At 34.7% G+C, this 20,015-nt stretch overlaps 1 protein-coding gene across 1 annotated transcript; it reads left to right on the forward strand.

Annotated features, from left to right (window-relative positions):
• Positions 1 to 1,183: 1,183 nt before the first annotated feature.
• LOC119640521 (protein teashirt) lies at positions 1,184 to 19,098 on the forward strand. The gene is made up of 3 exons (XM_038038608.1): positions 1,184 to 1,723; positions 14,591 to 18,094; positions 18,601 to 19,098. The coding sequence occupies exons 1-2, from the start codon at positions 1,671 to 1,673 to the stop codon at positions 17,427 to 17,429; spliced, it is 2,892 nt and encodes a 963-aa protein (XP_037894536.1). The 5' UTR covers positions 1,184 to 1,670; the 3' UTR covers positions 17,430 to 18,094; positions 18,601 to 19,098.
• The last annotated feature ends 917 nt before the right edge of the window (positions 19,099 to 20,015 follow it).

Consider the following 20,015-nt stretch of genomic DNA (forward strand, 5'->3'; position numbering starts at 1 on the left):
TAAACATACGAAGACACGCGAGACACGAAACGACAGCGACATTACGAAGAAGCATCAACAACGCATCAAACACACACAACAGCAACAATATAAGAGCAACCTTAAAACAGCAAAAACAATAAGACCAGCAGCCAAAGCTAGTCACAGCCAGCAGCAGAACCATCACCATCATCTCATCACCATTAATGATGGTTGTATGCCGCTCTTGTTGCTTTTATTGTTGTTGTTTTTGTTGTTATTATTGCATGTATTTGAGTTGATTGTGAGTGTGTCAGGCCAATGTACATAGCAGCAGTCAGTCAAAGCCATGAAGGCAGGCAGGCAGGCAGGCAGTTAGGAGCTAACAGACAATTTTTTGTGAACAAGTGACGACATTCGTTGTTCGACTCTCAAACGGGTAACGACGGTTAGAATACGCACGCGGATACCAAAACAAAAAAAAGAGTTCAGAACAGAAATTAATCAAAAAAAAAAATGTTAAAATCAATTAATTACAGTAAAGTATGACTGACATCATCAACACTAGAAAAATGTTAATAAAAATTCGGAAATTCAATTAAAAGCCAGAAAGCATCATATACATGCTTGAACGTGTTTTCAACGGGCAATTAAATGCAATTATTTAAAAAGAAGAAATTATCAACATCTAGTCAAATTACTTGTGAAAAAAGATTAAGCGAGAGAAAGGGAAAGGGAAAGAGAGAAAAGAAGATGAATAAACTTTTATTTACTAAATAAAGAAAGACTGAAAATAAATAAATAAATAAAACTAATTATTATTAAAAAGAATTCTTTACAAAATAAGAAAACATAAAAAAAAAACAACAAATAAAAAAAATTAACAAATATTACAACAAGTATACGTAATGAAAATTTAAAAATTATAAAATAAAGTCTAAAAAAAGGAGAAAAAAATACAAAGTTCAAAATTTAGAAAAAAATTCAAAAAATAAAATGCTCAAAACACAAAAACCACAAAAATAGTTAAATAATAGTAAAGAAAAAATCCCACACTCTTTATTCACTAAACTACCTACAATTCAACCAATGTATACGATTCATGGCAATTATTAATTATTAAAGAAAGGAGAAGAATTAATAACTTAATAAAATTAATTTTAAAAATATGCATTATTTTCTTTTTCCTAAACGTATTTCACTGAAAATTTTAGTAATAATAATAATAACAATAATAAAAATAATAATAATAAGAGAAAGACAAACCAAAACAAAAATCCAGTTATACGAAATCGTAACGTCAGTGCTAATAAAAAAGTTTCCTCCTCTTAAAACAAATCTAAATTATAAGTCCTCCAAAAATATTTAACTTTAAATACATTTCCAAAATTAAAAAAAAAAAAAAAATTATTAATTATAAGCGTGTGAACGTATGTGAATGGTTGCGCCCATCAGCCTCATAAATCACTTTAAACTAAAAATAAAATATTAAAAAAAAAAAAAAGAAACAAAAAACAAAACTTTTCTGACACAAATATTTATAAAAACCCGATACCAGCGTGCTCTAGTATACATCAAAGTTCCCCTATTAGAAATATAAAGAAAAAAATAACAAAATAGAAATTAAAAAAAATTATTTTATTATAAAATAAATTCGTGTATTTATTGAATATTGTCAAGAAAAGGAAAAACTCTACAACAAAATTCATAAAATGTTGCATGAAGCTTTAATGTTAGAAATCTATCGCCAGGCTCTTAACGCTGGGTAAGTTTTCTAACTACTTGCTATTCACCTTTTACTTAAGACAGCTTGTGTTGAACGAATGCAAATTAAGAAGAAATGGATGAATTATGATTACTTTGAACCTTTAACTTATATAGCCTTCAGAGAACTTGAAAGAAAATGACAGATTACTTCCTGCTTACATAAAATCAAGTGTACGAACGGACGGACAGTTATTGCTAAACATTGTGCTGAAACCATACAAATTTCTACTATTTTTATAATATATATATATATGTATATATATATATAAAGAAGTATTTGTCTGTTCATTAATATATTTAATGGTGGAATGTACTTGAGGGTAGAAAAAATTTCTAAGATACTCTTAATGCGGGAAGATCAGTCTTTTAATTATTTACTTCTCACATTTTTCCACCTGTCACTTAAGACAACTTAAGTTAAAGGATTGAAAATTAAAAAGAAATGGACCGAATACTTTGAACCGTAAACTAATAAACTCTAGAGAAAGTTCACAAAAAATATATTACTACGTGGACGGACGGACGTTAATTGTCAAGCTTTCTTTGAAACAATGGGCATATGCGTCATATATCCCATATATCTATCCTGTCTATAACTGAAGAATTATTCCTCGTTATCGGTTCGTATGTCCATTAATGTATTTATTAGTAAAATATATTTGAGTATAGAGAAGTTTTAATGTATACTTAAGACTGAATAAGTATTTTAGTTAGTTATAATAACATTCATCTTTTCACATCTGTCTTACATTTATGACTGCTTGGATTGACAAATTGAAAATAAATAAGAAATAAACGGATTAAGAGCATTTAAGAGAGCACTAAACTAATAAAGCCTCCAGAGGAAATTTAAAAAAAAAAAAACTGCTCAGCGGCTAAATGAAATCAAGTGTACGGACGGACACTAATTGTTAAACCATTTCTACTTTCAATGTATATATATATATGTATATATATATATATATATAGATATATATCATATATCCCATATACTTTAATATCATATATGATTTCTATCTATCGTATATACACATATATATGTATAAATATATTAATAAAGAAATGTTCCATCTTATTCATCCATCCGTCCATCTGTCCATTAATATAGCTGTTGTTAAACGTATTTGAAGGTAGAAAATTCCTTATATGTCCGTTGACTTGATTTTAATAAACTAATTTGGAAATACAATGTAACGGACCGAAAAGACGGGCATAGACAGCTGAAAATTGAAATTGAAATCGCTTCGAACCAAAACAGAAAACTTTGAAATGCTTTATTTCACATATATCCATAAATAAATCCATAAATATGTTTTGCTGATCCTCCCCCACGTGCTGGCAATAATTTAATTTCAACTCAATTCTCCGGCTATTCAAGACATAAATTTTCTATTTTCATCGTTCGTAGACTTATCTAGTATTAGAAAGCATATGTGTAGGTGGCGAGCATTAAGAAAAAATAATGTGAAAAGATTTTAGAGAATAAACCTCTTCTTTTTGATCATTTCTATTCGAAAGATAGATATTCATAGCTATTCAATCATTTCTTAAAGCTGCAGCTACTATCATGCCTATTGCGGGCGGGGCGCATACGCACTAGGTAGATAGACTGCATTGAAAATATATAAACCTTTTGTTTAGACTGCTAAGCGAACTGAAGAGTTCCGCTCGCATGTCTTATTAGCTTTAAGCGAATCTTGACTATCCTCAAACTTGATTTAAGTTGTCTTTTTTTTTCATTCGAGGGTAATTCGACTCAGGATCTTGCATATGGTCTGTAAACCCTTCAAATGCGTATTTCCAGTTGTTGTTATCAATGAAGTAAAATATCTAATATGTTCTGCGATTTCAAACGATTTGTGGAAATTTTGACAAAAAAAAAAGAGAAGAATTTGCTAAAAGGCTATGGAGGCTGGAATTCCAAAACACCTGCACACGAAAGACGTTATGTATGTCTGACTTTAGAGAATTGACAATTATATAATTTCTTTGATATGATTAAGCCATTCTGCGAGGTATGAGAAGAAACAGATAATACAACGCATGTAACACATTTCTAAATTGTTTCAATCCAGAACACTCTGCTTTGTTGAATAAAACGTTTTAAAAAGAAATATGAATTATATGTATGTATGTACGTATGTATTATCGAATGCACTGCCACTGAGTAACTAATTTAGTTAACTAGGAAATATGAAAACACGAAATCAAAAAATCGAGCAAAATATTGGCTCGTCAAGGTTAGAATTTATAGATACTGGACTAGTAAATCCGTGAGGACTCAATAAATGAATTGCTGGCAATGTGAAAAATAGAAGATCTGTTCACCATTTTGATGCTGAATTATAATGCATGACACTCCCCAAGGTCGCTGGTCATACACAGAGAAAAGAAGGCTATGACGATGCGTTGCCATCACAGCGCAAGCATCAAATGTTCTTTATAGATAAAGAGCTTGAAAAATAGCTAAAAAGAGAGAAATTTTGGGCTTAATTGAAGAAGAGAAAGAGCTTTAATAAGCTAATTCACTAAAATCGCTTTATATCGAGATGCGTTTTCGTGCGTAAGCGAAATTTTCCGTTCATGGATATAATTCTAATAACTGATTGTGACATAATTTGGAAACGCTTTTGAAATGTTTCTTCCCATAGACTTGGAGACCTTCGAAATTTGCAACTCTACAGATGTGATATCAATGATTGAAACATGCTGTTCCGAAAACTGGGGGGCATTCAAAGCTTGAAAATGCTTTTTAAAATTATCAGAAAAAAATTGAAGAAGATAGGAGCCCTCGTTGAAACGTCTCATAGTAAGTACAGGATTGCAACCCAGTTTTTCAAAGTTGAAGATTTTTTAAATTATCTTCCATAATAACTAGGAAAGTATTAGTGTTTCGCTTAAATTATATGTTCGATTTGTTTATTTAAAACATTGATTTCTTAAGGTTCTTAAGTTGTATGTTGCGCTTGTGTTTTGGCTTTAATTGTTCGGAAAATAGACAAATAAATAACTTTTAATCAAATATTCCTTTTATGTAGTAAAAGAGTTGCGTGTTATAAGTTAATTCATTATACGAGGAAGAGTGGAAAAAAAAGAAAAGAAATCTAATGTCAAAATGGAAAAGTAGGAAATTTATCATTAAAATGCAACGCATGTCTGTAATTCGGTTTTTACAAATACAATTCCTTTCGCCTTAAGATGAATTGTAAAAATTCACAAACTTGCAAATAAATTTAATAAAGAGCGGCCGAATAAGGGAGCTTTTCCAATTGAAATAAGAAGTGAGGGAAATGAAAAGGTAGAAGGTATTAAGATGATTTGTTTCTGTTTTAAATACTGATTCATGCCACTTTTGTTTTTAAAATGATTTCATGCTAATGATTGCACTTGGGTGTTGGTAAGAAATTCAATCGTTTGAAACAACAATTTTTATCCACTTTACGGCACAAGTCTCAACAATGAGAAGAACGATGGGAAAGAAATATAAAGTCAGTATGAATTAGTGGAGCAAATCATGAACTCTCAATCGGTAGAGGGTTTATGGCTTGTTCAATGATTCTCAAGTGCTGTCACATGACCTTGATGGCCGATTTTCAAAGGAATATCTGAAATTACCCGATCAATCAATTTTTCTTCCAAGAAGCATGGAAGAGTGATTGGGCCGCGAGAAGATGTGTGTTGAAACTACAAACCATCCCAAACGTAAGTATCTAATGCCTGCCACACAAATATTAACAATCATGTGGCTGTAGCGTTTTCCGTTAAAGATAACTGCCATAATATTTTCGTTTTCAAAAAGGACAATTTCGGTCCACAATTCTCATGCAAGGGTTAAAGTTTGTGCACATGAAGTTCTTTAGAAACAGCAGGAGATATCCTTTACTCCAAGGAGGCAATGTTTCTTATTTACGAAGCCATTGAGCTTCATGCCCACAAGCCCGAATGGATTCATTACTTTTGTAATAAATTCTAATAATTCCTACATGCTATGCAACTGCTTTATTTTACAATAAAAACATCAATTTTGGTGGGAGCCTGACAAAAAGCATTGATGGTATTTTATTTATTTTTTATTAAAATTAATCACTCAGAGAGTGCCTCCTATACGTGCGAAACGATGACGGTCACAATAAAATGACGAGAGAAAGGGATGGAGACAGGGTGTGGCGGCAACCTGGTGGAGATGTGTGTCTGAGCGGTAATTGTTGTGTCTTCACTCACGGAGCACCTAACTGCAGCTTTATCGACTAGCCCCTCATGGTACCTACAACCAAAAGTGGTCATACACCGCCTCGTAGGTTTGACGTTCAACATAAAGAGGTACTAATTTTGATCGCTCGCTATATATGTGCTGTTCGAAGACTCAAAAACTCAATAACTGATTGAATCCATTTACATGTGTTATTAGAGTACTGCGATACTCGTATTTATGGTCATTTCACATAAAGAGAACACAACTTTATCTTCTTACCACCAACGTATCTACATAGTCTGTCGAGGTCAGTTGAACTACCGTTTCTTCTTTCTTTTTAGATCTAAGAAAGGGTAGAAGAATAAGAATATTTGATGAGGTTATTAGGCGTATATTCAAGTATTAGAAGAAGACAACTCCTGAAAAATATAAGAAATAGGCAACACTGGAGCCATTCTCGCGAAGCATTATCATTTTAACAGGCCCTGCGGCACGCACTGTAACTGGTACAAATTTGAATTGAAAAAAAGTCTATATCTAGCGAATCATGTAGGGGCTTTTAGAAATATCGATTGTTGTGTGATTGACTCGCATTTGAATAAAAAAGTTCAATTTTCGACCGAAGAGACTCCATTTTTTCATTAATAATCAAGTAAGAACACAATAATGATCCACGGCCCGCTAATAAATCCCCCATACTACCCTATAATTATTCACACTACGACTTTTGAAAATGACGCATTATAAGGGCAGTAGTTGAGAAAGTACTCCGATCCGAACCATTTTCAATAGGGATCTCCGTTGCGAGAAAACATGGCAATGTACAAAATTTCACATAAAGATCCCAGGAATTGCGGTCTATTGCTTGAGTTAAAGAAAAACTGACAAACATGCTTAAATGAAATCAGAAAGCGATTCTGAATGGATAGCTATAAGAAAAGGTACATATGTCCTAGCAGTGGCGTGCGTTTCCACAAACTTGATATACCATTGCGTCGCAACTTGTGTACGGTATGAAAATGGATGGATTAATTTGTTAAAAAAAATGCTACGTATTTGTCTGGAGATTGGAGAAGATTCGAACGAAAAGATTGGAAATTGCTCGAGTTATGTTGCTTGCAATTCTGAAAAGCCAAGTTTTGGGAGGCACATATTCAAAGCCTCCTAGTGGCCATTTGTTATGCAATTAAAATTTTGCCACGCCCGCAATACTTTTTGATGTCATTCCTGATTAGTTAAGGTATCGTTTAAGCTAATTAAAGAAAAACTTGATTTTCCGAAAAATTCTTTTTATAGGACGCAAAGAGGTCACAGTTTTGCACTCAATATAAAGAGATATACTTGTTGCTAATTATCTTTAACAAGGACTGTGGAATATGTTAAGCGATTAAGCGATTATGATCTTCTGCGTTTAATTAGTTTTCGAATAACAGAATTAATTTGAAAATAATTTGATTGCCAATTATTGGACGTCTTCGAAATTCGCCCTACCTGCGAACATGATAAAGAAAGGCAGCCTTGCATAGTATTCGCGTGTTTGGAATCATTTAATAATGTTGATATAAATTAGTTTAGTTTTATATTAAGTCCGTAATACAAATATTAATTTTAAATTATCCTCATGAAATCGTGATTTGTGTATACATAAGAGGTGATTACTGATATTCTTAATGCTTCCATCATTTATTTAGTAAAAGTATTGTAATAAATTTAGCATACGATTTGATTTTTTTTTTAATACCTTTTTTTTTTTTTTTTTTTGTAAGCATAATAAATTTTATTGATTTTTATACATAACACACAGCCGAATAAATTTTCAGCTTGAACCACAGTGATGCCAATTACGGGCAAGTCTGAGCAAAAGAACTAATCGCAAATACAGAAGAAAATATATTTACGTGCAAATGCCTTAAATTCGGTGCCAATAATGCAGACTATAAATAAAAGAAATAGCAAAGAATCTTCTCAGGAAAAATAATAATTATTATTAACACAATGATAATTACTATCTTATGTCCTATTAAGAATATATCTCATGGGGACAAAATTTCGGTTGAACGATACGGTCCATAACGTTATTCTACTCTACGCAACATTTTCATTTGAAAAATTAAAACTGTTGATAAGAGACTGATGAGCTTGCTTACGTTTCCCTCATCTAAATATAAATACTTTGTTTTAAAAATGGATTACGTTTAAAACCTCAGGTAGGTATCGTCTCACATGTCGACATACGGACCAAACACACATTTTTTTCTTTGGTAATTGTCATTCTGCTATGTAACGCGCAGAATGGCTTAAGATAGCACGGGTGTTGCACGAGAAGAAGTCCAAAAAGTGGTGCGATCCGAACCATTTGAAAAGCGTTCGTCTTTTGGCAATATGTGCCAGTGCACCAAATTTCAGGTTGGACAAAATGAAACAAAGCGGACAGGTGGACAGCCAGACAAACAAGTTTAAATCGATTCCGCAAGTTATTCTGAATTTTCATTTTTGCTTCATTTATTTCATAAAAGCTCAGTATGGTTTTGTTTTGGAACGGAATTGAAAGTAAGATAAATTTATTATACAACAAGCGAAAGGACTACATTTGAGAAATGTCAATTCTTTCACATCCAATAAACCATTGCGAGCGGATTCCGATTGTTTACAAAGTTAAACTCCTTTTCTTTTTTATCTAATACGGGCAATCACTGAGGGGATAAGTGATACGTGTAATGCTGTGATGGTCAGAAAGAAGCGTGCGAGGCGGTATAGGAAGTGGCTGCAACTTAGAAGGTGTGTACCCCACCGACTTCGTTAAGCTGACTTGATGGTCTCTAGAACCATGTGCCTATGCGGTAGCATCACAACATATGTACCAATTGACATCGTAGCCTTCATTATTTGGAATTTGGAAAGCTTTTCGGCAGCATGCGACTTAAAAGCACATTCTTATCTCGGATACACGCATTTTAAGCGGTATCTGAGAAATATTTTAGGCACTAAAGCAAAATGAAAGCCTTCAACTTCTTGCTGTAAAAACTAGTTGACGTGGGATTCCCAGAATTAATATTGAGCAGGGCTGGCACATGTGAAAATGTTACGCGGGCTCCGTGAGAGCTATCTGTTAGATTTTATGTGGCATAGCACTGAAAAATACGACTCGTACTTATTTTTATGACCATACATGCATGTACGCACGTGTCCACGCTTATCGGATCATCCTAAAGGACTCAAAATTTAGGAATTGTGTCGTTAGTAAATTTTGTGTTGCATGAGATGAGTAAAACAAGATATGACTTCCAGGAATACATATTTCTATTGTTCAATTTACTGCACACGATTGCGTTCAAAATTCAAATCCCAGAAATTTTTAAATCATTCCAAACCAAAAAAAATCCATAGGCTTTATCCTAACAAAACGTAAAAGGTATAAAAATAGAGTTAGATTTAACGCCCTAGTGTTGCAGACGAAATCGTGACTTTAGCGTAATTCCTGTTTCTAAATAACTCTGAGAGGTCTATTGACGCTTTTGGTAAAATCGGTTTTCTTAGATAAGGTATGCTGAGTAAAGTGAATCGGCGCTTGTAGAATATAATTTCATTTCCTCTTCGAGGCTTGTGGATTTCGCCAAAGTGATGGTACGTTAGCTATTTTTGGCTTATAAAGTGGAAACATTTTACGGAAACTTCGTTTGAAATAACTATCTGTTTTGCTTTTCTGAAGCAAATGGTAGCTTAATATATTGAGAGGTCTGCCGGATTTTTCAACACTCAAGTTTCGTTAATATCCTCAAGTTTGATTCAATTTACTTTTTGTTGATGAAAATTTATCAAGAATCGTCTTAATCAGAATTGCGGAAAAGTTTCAAAGTTTTGAAGGTGCATTGCATCATGCTTCTTTCGGAATTAGATGTAGATACTTTGACAAAATATTTTTTATTATTTTATGTTTGTATACAAAAATTCAGATATCATATACACATACCTGAAAAGGTTGACTGCAGTTTGATTTACACTCCAACAAAACGAAAATTTTACTTCCTTTGCATCGAATTTCTAATACTTGATCTGGCAGGGAATGTTTTATAGCGTCATACGTCCATGTGATATATAGTTTAATAGAAACGCGAGGACGAATGGCGAAGGACAGTATTTGGGAGTTAGCTTTCCTTTAATTTTAAGCATTATTGATTATTCAATTCTAATGTAGAGAGCTGTTCGGGGAGTAACGAATGGCAAACGGGATTGTGAAAGACTAAATGGAAAATCGCTCGAGCCTTTTACGCCAAATAATTTATGTTTTGCCTCTCTTTGCTGATTTACTTTCATAACACATTACTTTACAGCTACACCATCTGAAAATATTGCATATATATATGTAAAATCCAATCTGAAATAACAAAAATATATTGCACTTACCGTAGGCGCAAACAGACAATCTCTCTGAAGTTAATGTAAATGCAATTTAAATAATTTCTTTTCTCTCTCTCTTTTTTCCGCCTGCATGACTAAATCATTTATAATATTTTATTCAATATAGTGAAAAATTATATTAATTTAAACATTAACAATGAATATAATTTATTAACTTTGAACTAATGCTGGCGAATTATGTGACCTTATAACCAATAAATTTATTTTTTCTTTTTCGAGAAGAGAGAAAGAGAGAGATAACCAGCTGACCAGCTTGAACCGATTATTTGATACTCATTATAAGCATTAAGTTTAGTATAGTGGCGTGGTTAATTTTTAAAAAACATTGTGATCCGAATTATTTGCGACGTTCAGTTAATGTTATTTTCCTTTCTGTCTGAAGCTTGACGATTTCTTTGCTGTGGATTATACTTAAGTTCTTCATGATTTGCAATCCATCAGCCCAGTTAAGTTCTAAATTGTACGATGCATGCAGAAACATGTGCTTTATTTACTGTAATTCAAATCTCTTGAAGGCCATGAAGGTGCATGAACAAGCAGAAATAACTGCTATCGGCTTGATATTGAAATCTTTGGTGCATACGAAACGACGTATGCAGCTTACTATAATTCATTGTATGGAATTCTTAACAAAAATAGAAAAAATTTTATTTTTTAAAGCAAAGAGTTTTATATTTAGTCGTTAACACACAACCTACAAAACCTACAAACATTTGATTGCATTGTATAAATTTTATTTAATGTAAAATACAACAAAAAGTATTTAGCATTATAAGCAAACACATGCTCACTTATACATATACATATCCAAGTAAAGTGAATAGAGACATGTGTACATGTGTGTGTGCGTACATAGACTTATATTTATTGACATACGATACTAAATATTAATGATTTATGAACCAGACTCAAAAACAAGTCACATACATTTTTCTGCTAAGAATTCTCTAATACAGGTAGAGGTGGTTTTTCCTTCTTATATATATATATATATATAAGATATATATATATATAGTATAATATAGTATAATCAGTTGCAAGTGTTCGTGCATGTGTGTCGACATGTACGTGCGTACGAGTTAAACAAATATTAATCGACAGTATTTATGAAGAAACTAAAGCAATAAACCAAAGTTAACTTTAATATATTTAATATATTATATGTTTCTGTGCCGTGTTTGCTTTTACATGCTTATATGTATGCGAATATTTTGTACACAAAAAAAAAAAACGCACCCACACATCTGAAACATTTTCCTTTTTTTTTAATTTTCTGGTTTATTTGTTTAGCGCAAAATGAATTCCATAAATAATTACGTGTGCTTACAGTTTATCTGATTTAATTCATTATAATTTACTGAAACTATATTAATTAAAATTGTTACACACACAATTTTTTTTTATTTTCCTATAGAGTCTTCTCTTTCTTCCTATTTCTCGCTCCGTATTTTTCGCTCTCCTTCTCACTCTCCTCTCTCTTTTTCACGTGCATTCTCTCCCTCTCTCTCTCTCTCACTCTCCCTCTCTCCTATTATGACTCACTCTCTATTTTATTTGTATACAGTCCCGTGTTTTGTTTGTTGGGCTCAGTTATATGTATTTTAAACACATTTTGAGCAACAATAACAAAGACAAAAAATAGCACGCATTGAACTTGAAATTGAAATTATAACACCCCAGAGTTGCTTTCATTAGCATACTTGGCATTGTTGCTGTTGTTTTAATCTTATATATATATATATATATATAAGTATATGGTTACATATATATATACATGAGTTTGCGGTATATTTTTTCTCTCTTATTCTCTCTCTATTTAAAAATATTTAATATATAAAATGAGACATTGGCCTGTGAACTTCGAGATATTTGCATCTCCTATCTTCAACTATCCGCAATTACAAAATTGTACAGTGCATCCATTAAGTTGGTCCATACATTTATAGTCAGGCTTTCAAGGCAACAACACATTGGTAATCGAATGTAATAAAAAGAAGGTAAACTAATTATTTTCTTGATAGTTAGCGCTCGGTCGATACTCTCAAACGCGCAATATAACGACATTCTTTTATCTGTTTTCTTCTTTCTTAAAAACCGCCGCTGAAATAAGAATTAATAAATAGATTTCACACAATATATATATATATATATATATATATGTATATGTGTATATATGTACTTATGTATATTCATATTCACATTCACGTATATATATTTAAATGTTGGCCTAAAATTCAGAAAGTTTACATGTTTTCGGTTTTTGTTGTTGGCTCCCGATCAAACTAATTTAGTTCAATAAGTTAATTTTTTCAATACACGAATCTAGATCAATTCCACCGGACCATCTTGAGATAAATTGAGATAAATAAATGGTGACCTATGCAGCCCGGCTACTTGACACCACGACTTAGCTTTGTTGATTTGTTTGGAATTCAAATTCTAGGATTTAAATAAGGGATTGAATCTGTCATTGTTGGCTTTCAGCTCTTCTGTTGAAAGCCCATTTTTCAGCCGCGTGCACTTTGTCTTTCTCCTAAGGTAATTTTTCGATTGTTTACTTTTCATCAAAAGCGAGAGGGAGGAGCTAAGTTTTTTTTTCTATTTTAAATACGATATTTAACACTAAAACTATATTGACTAATTTCAAGATTTTTATTTTTTTAAATGGAAGACTTTTATTCAATTCTTCTCCTATCTATTCTCGTTTCGAGCTGCCGCGGACAAACATATATCTATTTCTACCAAAGCGGAGCATTCTGTCTCACCTGTTTTTGTAAGATTGCCACAACTGCAAACATTAAAATACAAACTTCAAATTTGACATGTGCCAAGATGGGGTTAAAAAATAAGGTTGATCTACTGCGTGACTGAAGGCAACGTCGAAGCGCAGATTTTTCTTCATTTTCGTCAACAGCTTACGTTTCCGTGAAGATAAATTTCGAATGAATGTAATCTACACATTTGTCAAATCGGCTCAGAATTGGTCGTAAACGATTTACTAACCTACCTGCCATTAACGGGAGTTTTAGTGTTAAAATAGTGTTTTTGAAGAAACCGCAATATATGAAAAATTAAAAACTTTTGTTTTTTTTTATGAATAAAATATTAAATCGGGATATGTGGTAATTAGTTAAATAGCAGCCGAAGTTAATTCATAATTCAGTTTGCAAAAGCGTTTACAATACCCGTAAGCAAGCTTCAAAAACTCTCTGAAATGCGAGAATTCTTGACATGTACCGGATTACGAATTGATCCAGGAATGTCCGTTGTCTGCCTGTGTAATGCCCATGGCAAAAATTCTCCAGATCGTAAAAATCAATATCATGGCTTTAAATTTGGAAGAACAATTGCAAGTGCTCCAAGAGATCGGTTGCAACATACACAAGCACTGCGCTTGTTAAAGGTCGAAAAACTTGTTTTTTCGCTTAAGGCCTATATATGCAATAAACACAACGAACAAAACTTCCACACATATATTCCGTGAGGGATATGAATATGAAATTGCAAAAATTTCAACTATTATAGATTATCGAAACTTTCTTTGGTTTGGTTGAGTTATTTTTACATGAAAATGGCGAATAAGAAAATTATGTTGAACTAAAACCAAATCCTTTATACGTTTATCTCTTAAAAAAGGCTAAAAATAAAACGAGAAAACTGAATTTCTGTACTCTATAATACAGGACGTGGGCGTGGTAGGCGAATGTTCACCGTAGACATTACTTAGACAGACATACGGACTTACCTCAATCCAATCAGATTTTAATGCTGTTCAAAATAAATATGTAAGGCAGGAGATTGGTACTATCCAGACACTGTAGGGGTCTATCAGTAGTGTTACCAACTATGCGCCATACGGTCAAATGGCAATAGAACTTCTGATCGATTAAATATACAAAGAGTGGGTAGGCTGTTTCAAACCTAATAGAAATGTTAAACCTATAAACTGCATCCAACATTCTTCGATAATGAGTAAGAAAATTTAAAAAAATTGAACGAAATTCTCAAGGAGCAGTTGGCTATGTTTACAGGCTTACCCACAGTTCCCCATTGATTACTCGACTTCAACATTAAAGTCAGTTGGACGTTTGAACTCATGCATACAAAGAGCGGTTCTCTCGTATAAGGAAACTAGTGTTTTCGCCTACTAGGTTTAATATGAGGCTTCAGTCTTCTATTATAAATATTTTAAGTTGAATGTCTGTCTGTTCTCAAAATGTTTATATAAATATTTTATTTTCATTTTCTTTATAGAGCTCTACCTACTGCTCGTCCACGTTCCACAGATTCAGCCAACTCAAGTGAACGTTGTCCATCTCATGAATCGAATTCCTCCGAAAATGGTAAAGAGTCCCGAGAGAATGCAGTTAGTAGTGCAGCAGCAGCGGCAGCGGCCGCAGCTGTAGCCGGTGTCTTACCTCTGCCCAATTCTCCGACTGCGACTTTTCCGACTTTGCCAAATATACCTGCACAGCCGCCTTCCATGGAAGCATATCTACATATGGTAGCAGCAGCTGCCCAACAATACGGATTTCCTTTAGGACCAGCAACCGGTCCAAGACTGCCTTTACCTCTACCCACGGAAAGTTCAGCGTCTTTTAAGTTACCACCGCAAGCATCACCCACAGCTTCGAGTAATAATTCAGAGGCTTTGGACTTTCGCACTAACCTATTTGATCGCTCCGCATCCGTAGAGCCGCCCGCTTCAGATGAAGACGAAGAGGAAGAGAATGCAGACAACCCCTTAGATTTATCAGTAGGTACAAGAAAACGTTTAGCTGATGATGCAGCTGAACCAGACTCGACTATAGGTCAAATTCAGGTTAAAAAAATCTTCAAGTCAGATAGTCCACCAATGTCAGCTGTTCCAACTTCAGGTGCGGCTAATCAAGTACCTACTACACCCATGTTGCCCAGTGTTAATCCCTACCTCGCAGCCGTGGCAGCAGCAAATATTTTTCGTGCTGGTCAGTTTCCCGATTGGAATGGTAAAAGTGATCTCGTTGTCGATCCGTTGGAGAAAATGTCCGATATCGTTAAAGGTCCGCGTAAGGAGAAACCTACCCGATCTTCTGGGCCAAGTGTTTCGACAGCAGCTGGTGTAAATCCTGTGGCTCCACCTCCTCCTCCCGTTCCGACAAGTACGGCTGCTCCTTTGCCCGCCTCAAATGAGGGCATAACTAAAACTCGTCACAATATATGGCAATCTCATTGGCAGAACAAGGGTGTGGCTAGTTCAGTGTTTCGCTGCGTTTGGTGCAAGCAAAGTTTCGCAACACTGGAAGCATTAACAGCTCACATGAAGGACAGCAAACACTGCGGTGTTAATGTTCCACCATTCGGAAATCTTCCTACTACGGCCGATAGAACACCAATGTCCTCTGCTCAAGCCCCGTCCGGTGGTCAAGGTCATATGCGACAAACATCAAATAAATCTAACGCAAATACACCCTCTGCAGCTGCTAAGAATGCATTCCAATATAGAGGCGATCCCCCCACTCCACTTCCCCGTAAATTAGTACGCGGTCAAAATGTATGGTTGGGCAAAGGCGTCGAGCAAGCAATGCAGATCTTAAAATGCATGCGCTGCGGTGAAAGTTTTCGTTCACTAAGTGAAATGACCAAACACATGCAAGAAACTCAACACTATACTAATATTCTCTCGCAAGAGCAAACGATCTCTATGAAATCGTCCTCCACTACAGGTGATAATAAAGATGGTCAGAATAGCTTGAGTTCCGAAGAAAGTCGCACACTTAGTGCAGTGCTGACGTGCAAAGTTTGCGATAAAGCTTTTAACTCCCTAGGGGATCTTAGCAATCACATGGCAAAAAATAATCATTATGCCGAACCATTAATGCAGTCCATGGGTGGAGCAGGTAACAGGAAACGTCCAGCGCCTAAAAAGAGGGAAAAATCTTTACCCGTACGCAAACTATTGGAAATGAAAGGAGCTCAAATGGAACAAGAACATCAGGAAATGGACATGAAATTACAACGACCTGGCTTGGGTCCAAGTCCCGACAAAACTGAGGCTGCGTTGTTCGCTGAGCGCATGCATCAATTTATTTCAAGTGTGAAGACAGCTGGGGAGAATGCAAAAACTAATTTAAGTGTCAATAATTTAATTTCCAAAACCAAATCTCCTGAGATAATGGAACCAAAAAATGGCGCCAACAAATCGACGACTGGTACATCGTCGGTCTTAAGCGCCATAGAGCAAATGTTCACAACCAGCTTTGACACGCCTCCTAGACACGCCACGCTACCAGCAAACAGTCCTTCCAATTCGTCTACCAAAAATACCTCGCCTGTAGCTTCAAGTATACTCAAGCGTTTAGGCATTGATGAAAATGTTGACTACAATAAACCATTAATTGATACAACAGATCCTTATTATCAGCACTACCGTTATACAAGCAGTGAGAGAAGTGCTAGCGAATGTAGTGCTGAGACGCATGTTGAAACACGCAAATTAGAAAATCCTACACCAGAGAAAATGCATATTGAAGAACCGTGTTCTCATAAAACGGATTATGGCCTAGAAATTAAGAAGGAACCTGGAGCCGAAAAATTGTTCGTTGAAGTTCTACACACCGAAGAGCATGGCAGAGGCGAACGTGTGCCAAAAATTAAAATGGAAATCAAGTCCGAAGTCGATGAGGATGACGAGCGGAAAAGCCCTAAGATCAAAATAAATGATGTAACCGCTAACGGCACCGACTATAGCAACAATAACACCAAAGAATGTAATGTAACCTCGCCTAAGGATATAAGTCCTGTACCTCGTACATTGCCTCCGCGTAGTCCCACCGATAGCCATCGCTCCATAACTCCTAAATCCCCAGCTTCAAGTATCAAATCTTACGATGGTGGTGAAAAGAAATATCCAAGTGATTCTTTAAATGCTCTATCTTCCATGTTCGATTCTTTGGGCAGTAACGCTTCGTCTTCCACCAGTATTGGAAATCGAAATTCAGCGGCGACCAGCTCAATGCTCAGCAATAAGATCGATTCGCCAGATAATCTAAGCACCTCCAATTCTCTTGCCGCCCTACGTCAATTCTGTATTAAGAAAGAGAAAACTGCTTAAATTCTCGTATTCGTTTTCGTTTTCAGTTTGTTTAAAACTACACGGAAGAGAAAAAGAGAGTCGCTCGTCAGCTACACACAAATGTGTCTTCACAAAACATTTGTTTTTTGTTTTGCTCTAATTTCGTTGGTGTTTGCCAGCCGCCACGAATTTTACTGATTTCTGTTTTCCACACAATGGTGTTTGCGCCAAAGGCAAGAGTCCTTTTAATCAAATGGTCCGCCTGAATGTGGTTATCCTTGGATTATTTTTTTAAATCTGCGAATACAAATATAAATGAAGGAATAAACAATAATAAGATTTAAATGTGAAACTTGCTTGCTTCTCTGGGAGTGTTGTTCGTTAATGACAAGGAAATCGTTAGGCACAAGACCCGAGAATGTTAAGATCTTCGGTACGAAGATATACGTTTGAGCAGTTGATTAGAAGCTGAAGAAGAAAGGGGAGCATGCTACGGCAAAAGCCTTGCGAAACAGAGTGCACAAGGCACAGGAGCGAGAGAAAAGAAGCGAAGATCGTCGCGCGTCCATTTAAACGATGACTGATGTCCAAGAAATGGATCTCAATTCTCTCTGTGTACCTTTAACATCAATATTATAAGACCAGTACTATTACATAGCGGATTAAAGCCACAATTACTCGTGCTATCAAGAGAACAGCATAAGGTATATACAATATTTTTATTTTTATATTTTTACACCCTGCATAGCTTGGGGGTGCGAGGATATATTAACGGTATTATTAAGTTTGTGCGGATGTACGCAGCTCCCTGAAAGACTTGAGGCAAACACACGTCTTATTTTACCGATCAATTCAGAATCATGTTCTGAATCTGAAGTTCTGTCCGTCTGTCACTCGTGTTTTTTTACGTTTGGCCAATAGTTCGCCATTTTTGAGATATTTTGACGAAATTTTGTGCACTGGAGTACTTCGGTCCAACGGCGAACATTACTCAAAATGGTTCGTATCCGACCTGTCTGTCGACTCACCTTCCATATAACGCCTTATTTTGAAAACCTGTTGTTAATCCTCAATTCGTAAATGTCCTCAAGACGTAACATTTTAATAGCCAATAGAACGCGCTAATATTTCATTAATTACTTAACTATTTCTACATCATTTGCTGGTGCCATAATTATCAAGAGTTTGTTTTATTTTATTCTATTTTCAGTGTTTTAACTCAGATTGTTCTCGCATATCCAGTGGTCACTATGCAAAGAACACTCAATCGTAATAAGTCCGGAAATTTTCGCTTACAACTAGAAACTGGACAACATCAAAAACGTTATGAAGGATTACATGGATTAAATCTGTTTAGTTATGTGTGATTTCAAAAAAAAACTGAATGCCGACAAAATTTGCTGTAACATCAGCCCTTTTCAGGGCTGCAATTAACTACGATAAAAAGAGATGAAATTTTGAAGCGTTTTAGCATAAAACTAATTTCTCAAAAATGACAAAGATATCTTCTAGTGTCTTAAACCAATAAAACTGGGGTCGATTCGTTCACGTTCTCGAGCTAGCTCACGTGACGAAACATAAGAGAGACAGAATCGTTTTTTGGGTTCGTGGTACTCGATTGCTGTCGTATCAACTTAAGGTTAACATTCATTGTATGTTCAACAAATGTGATATCGTCGTCGTCTGTGTAGCAAAATAATGCCGATAATACAGTTTAAAATGAAAAATTACTTTTCAGCTAAGTGGGGAACGAAAACTATAAACTGACTACTGATTTTTAAATTTCTCTCATCCCAGTAAGTCGCTGTCATTGATCTGCACTTCAAAGGGGTTTACAAATTTCATAATATTCATATTAGAATAGAGAGAGGTTTTAGGGTGAAACGTACATGTAACGCGATGAGAATTATATTTAACGAGGTTTTAGGAATGTGGAGGGACACTATTTAAAGTCCATCATATCAATCACAACACTTCTTATAGGCGAACTTTGGAAACAGTTCCCGGCTAGCTATTATAGAGCACAGGATACCGACGCATTACAAAATAGAAGTGGTACTTGAGTCTAATATTATAAAATGAGTTTTCCGCTTCTTTTAATGTCAAAGATATATATACATTTATGCAAAGTCAGGCCGACGGCTTGTTGCAAAGGTGAGCCAAATTAGTTGGGAAAATTAATACTTTTTTCGTACATTTTATTTAAAGTAGATTCCCCTACAACACGATAATTCGTTTTTTGTTATGTAAATGTGTGAGTCAGTTAGATTATATCAATACAAAGTCATCCACGACCCGAAGCCATTTTTTTACTTTTTTTATGTGTAAAATAAGTTTTTTAAATATATATATCATTTTCATCATTTCATTTCTTCAGAGACCTTTAACCTTTTTATGGCCCGAAAAAATTGACTTTCTTTATACGGTATATTCACTTTATATTAAAAGGAATTGGAAAATCGGGGTCAAGACGCCACATGACAACAATTGCTATAATCGTTAAATAATGCATTTTTTTTTCCATAAGAGACAGAGAGAGAAATATATATAAAATTGATCAATACATGTTTTCTGTCCTATACTTTTACCGTACTACGTGAGCCGATTTCAGCATATTATACGAAT

Source organism: Glossina fuscipes, unplaced genomic scaffold (genome assembly GCF_014805625.2).
Source record: "Glossina fuscipes isolate IAEA_lab_2018 unplaced genomic scaffold, Yale_Gfus_2 121, whole genome shotgun sequence".
Classification (NCBI taxonomy): Eukaryota; Metazoa; Arthropoda; class Insecta; order Diptera; family Glossinidae; genus Glossina; species Glossina fuscipes.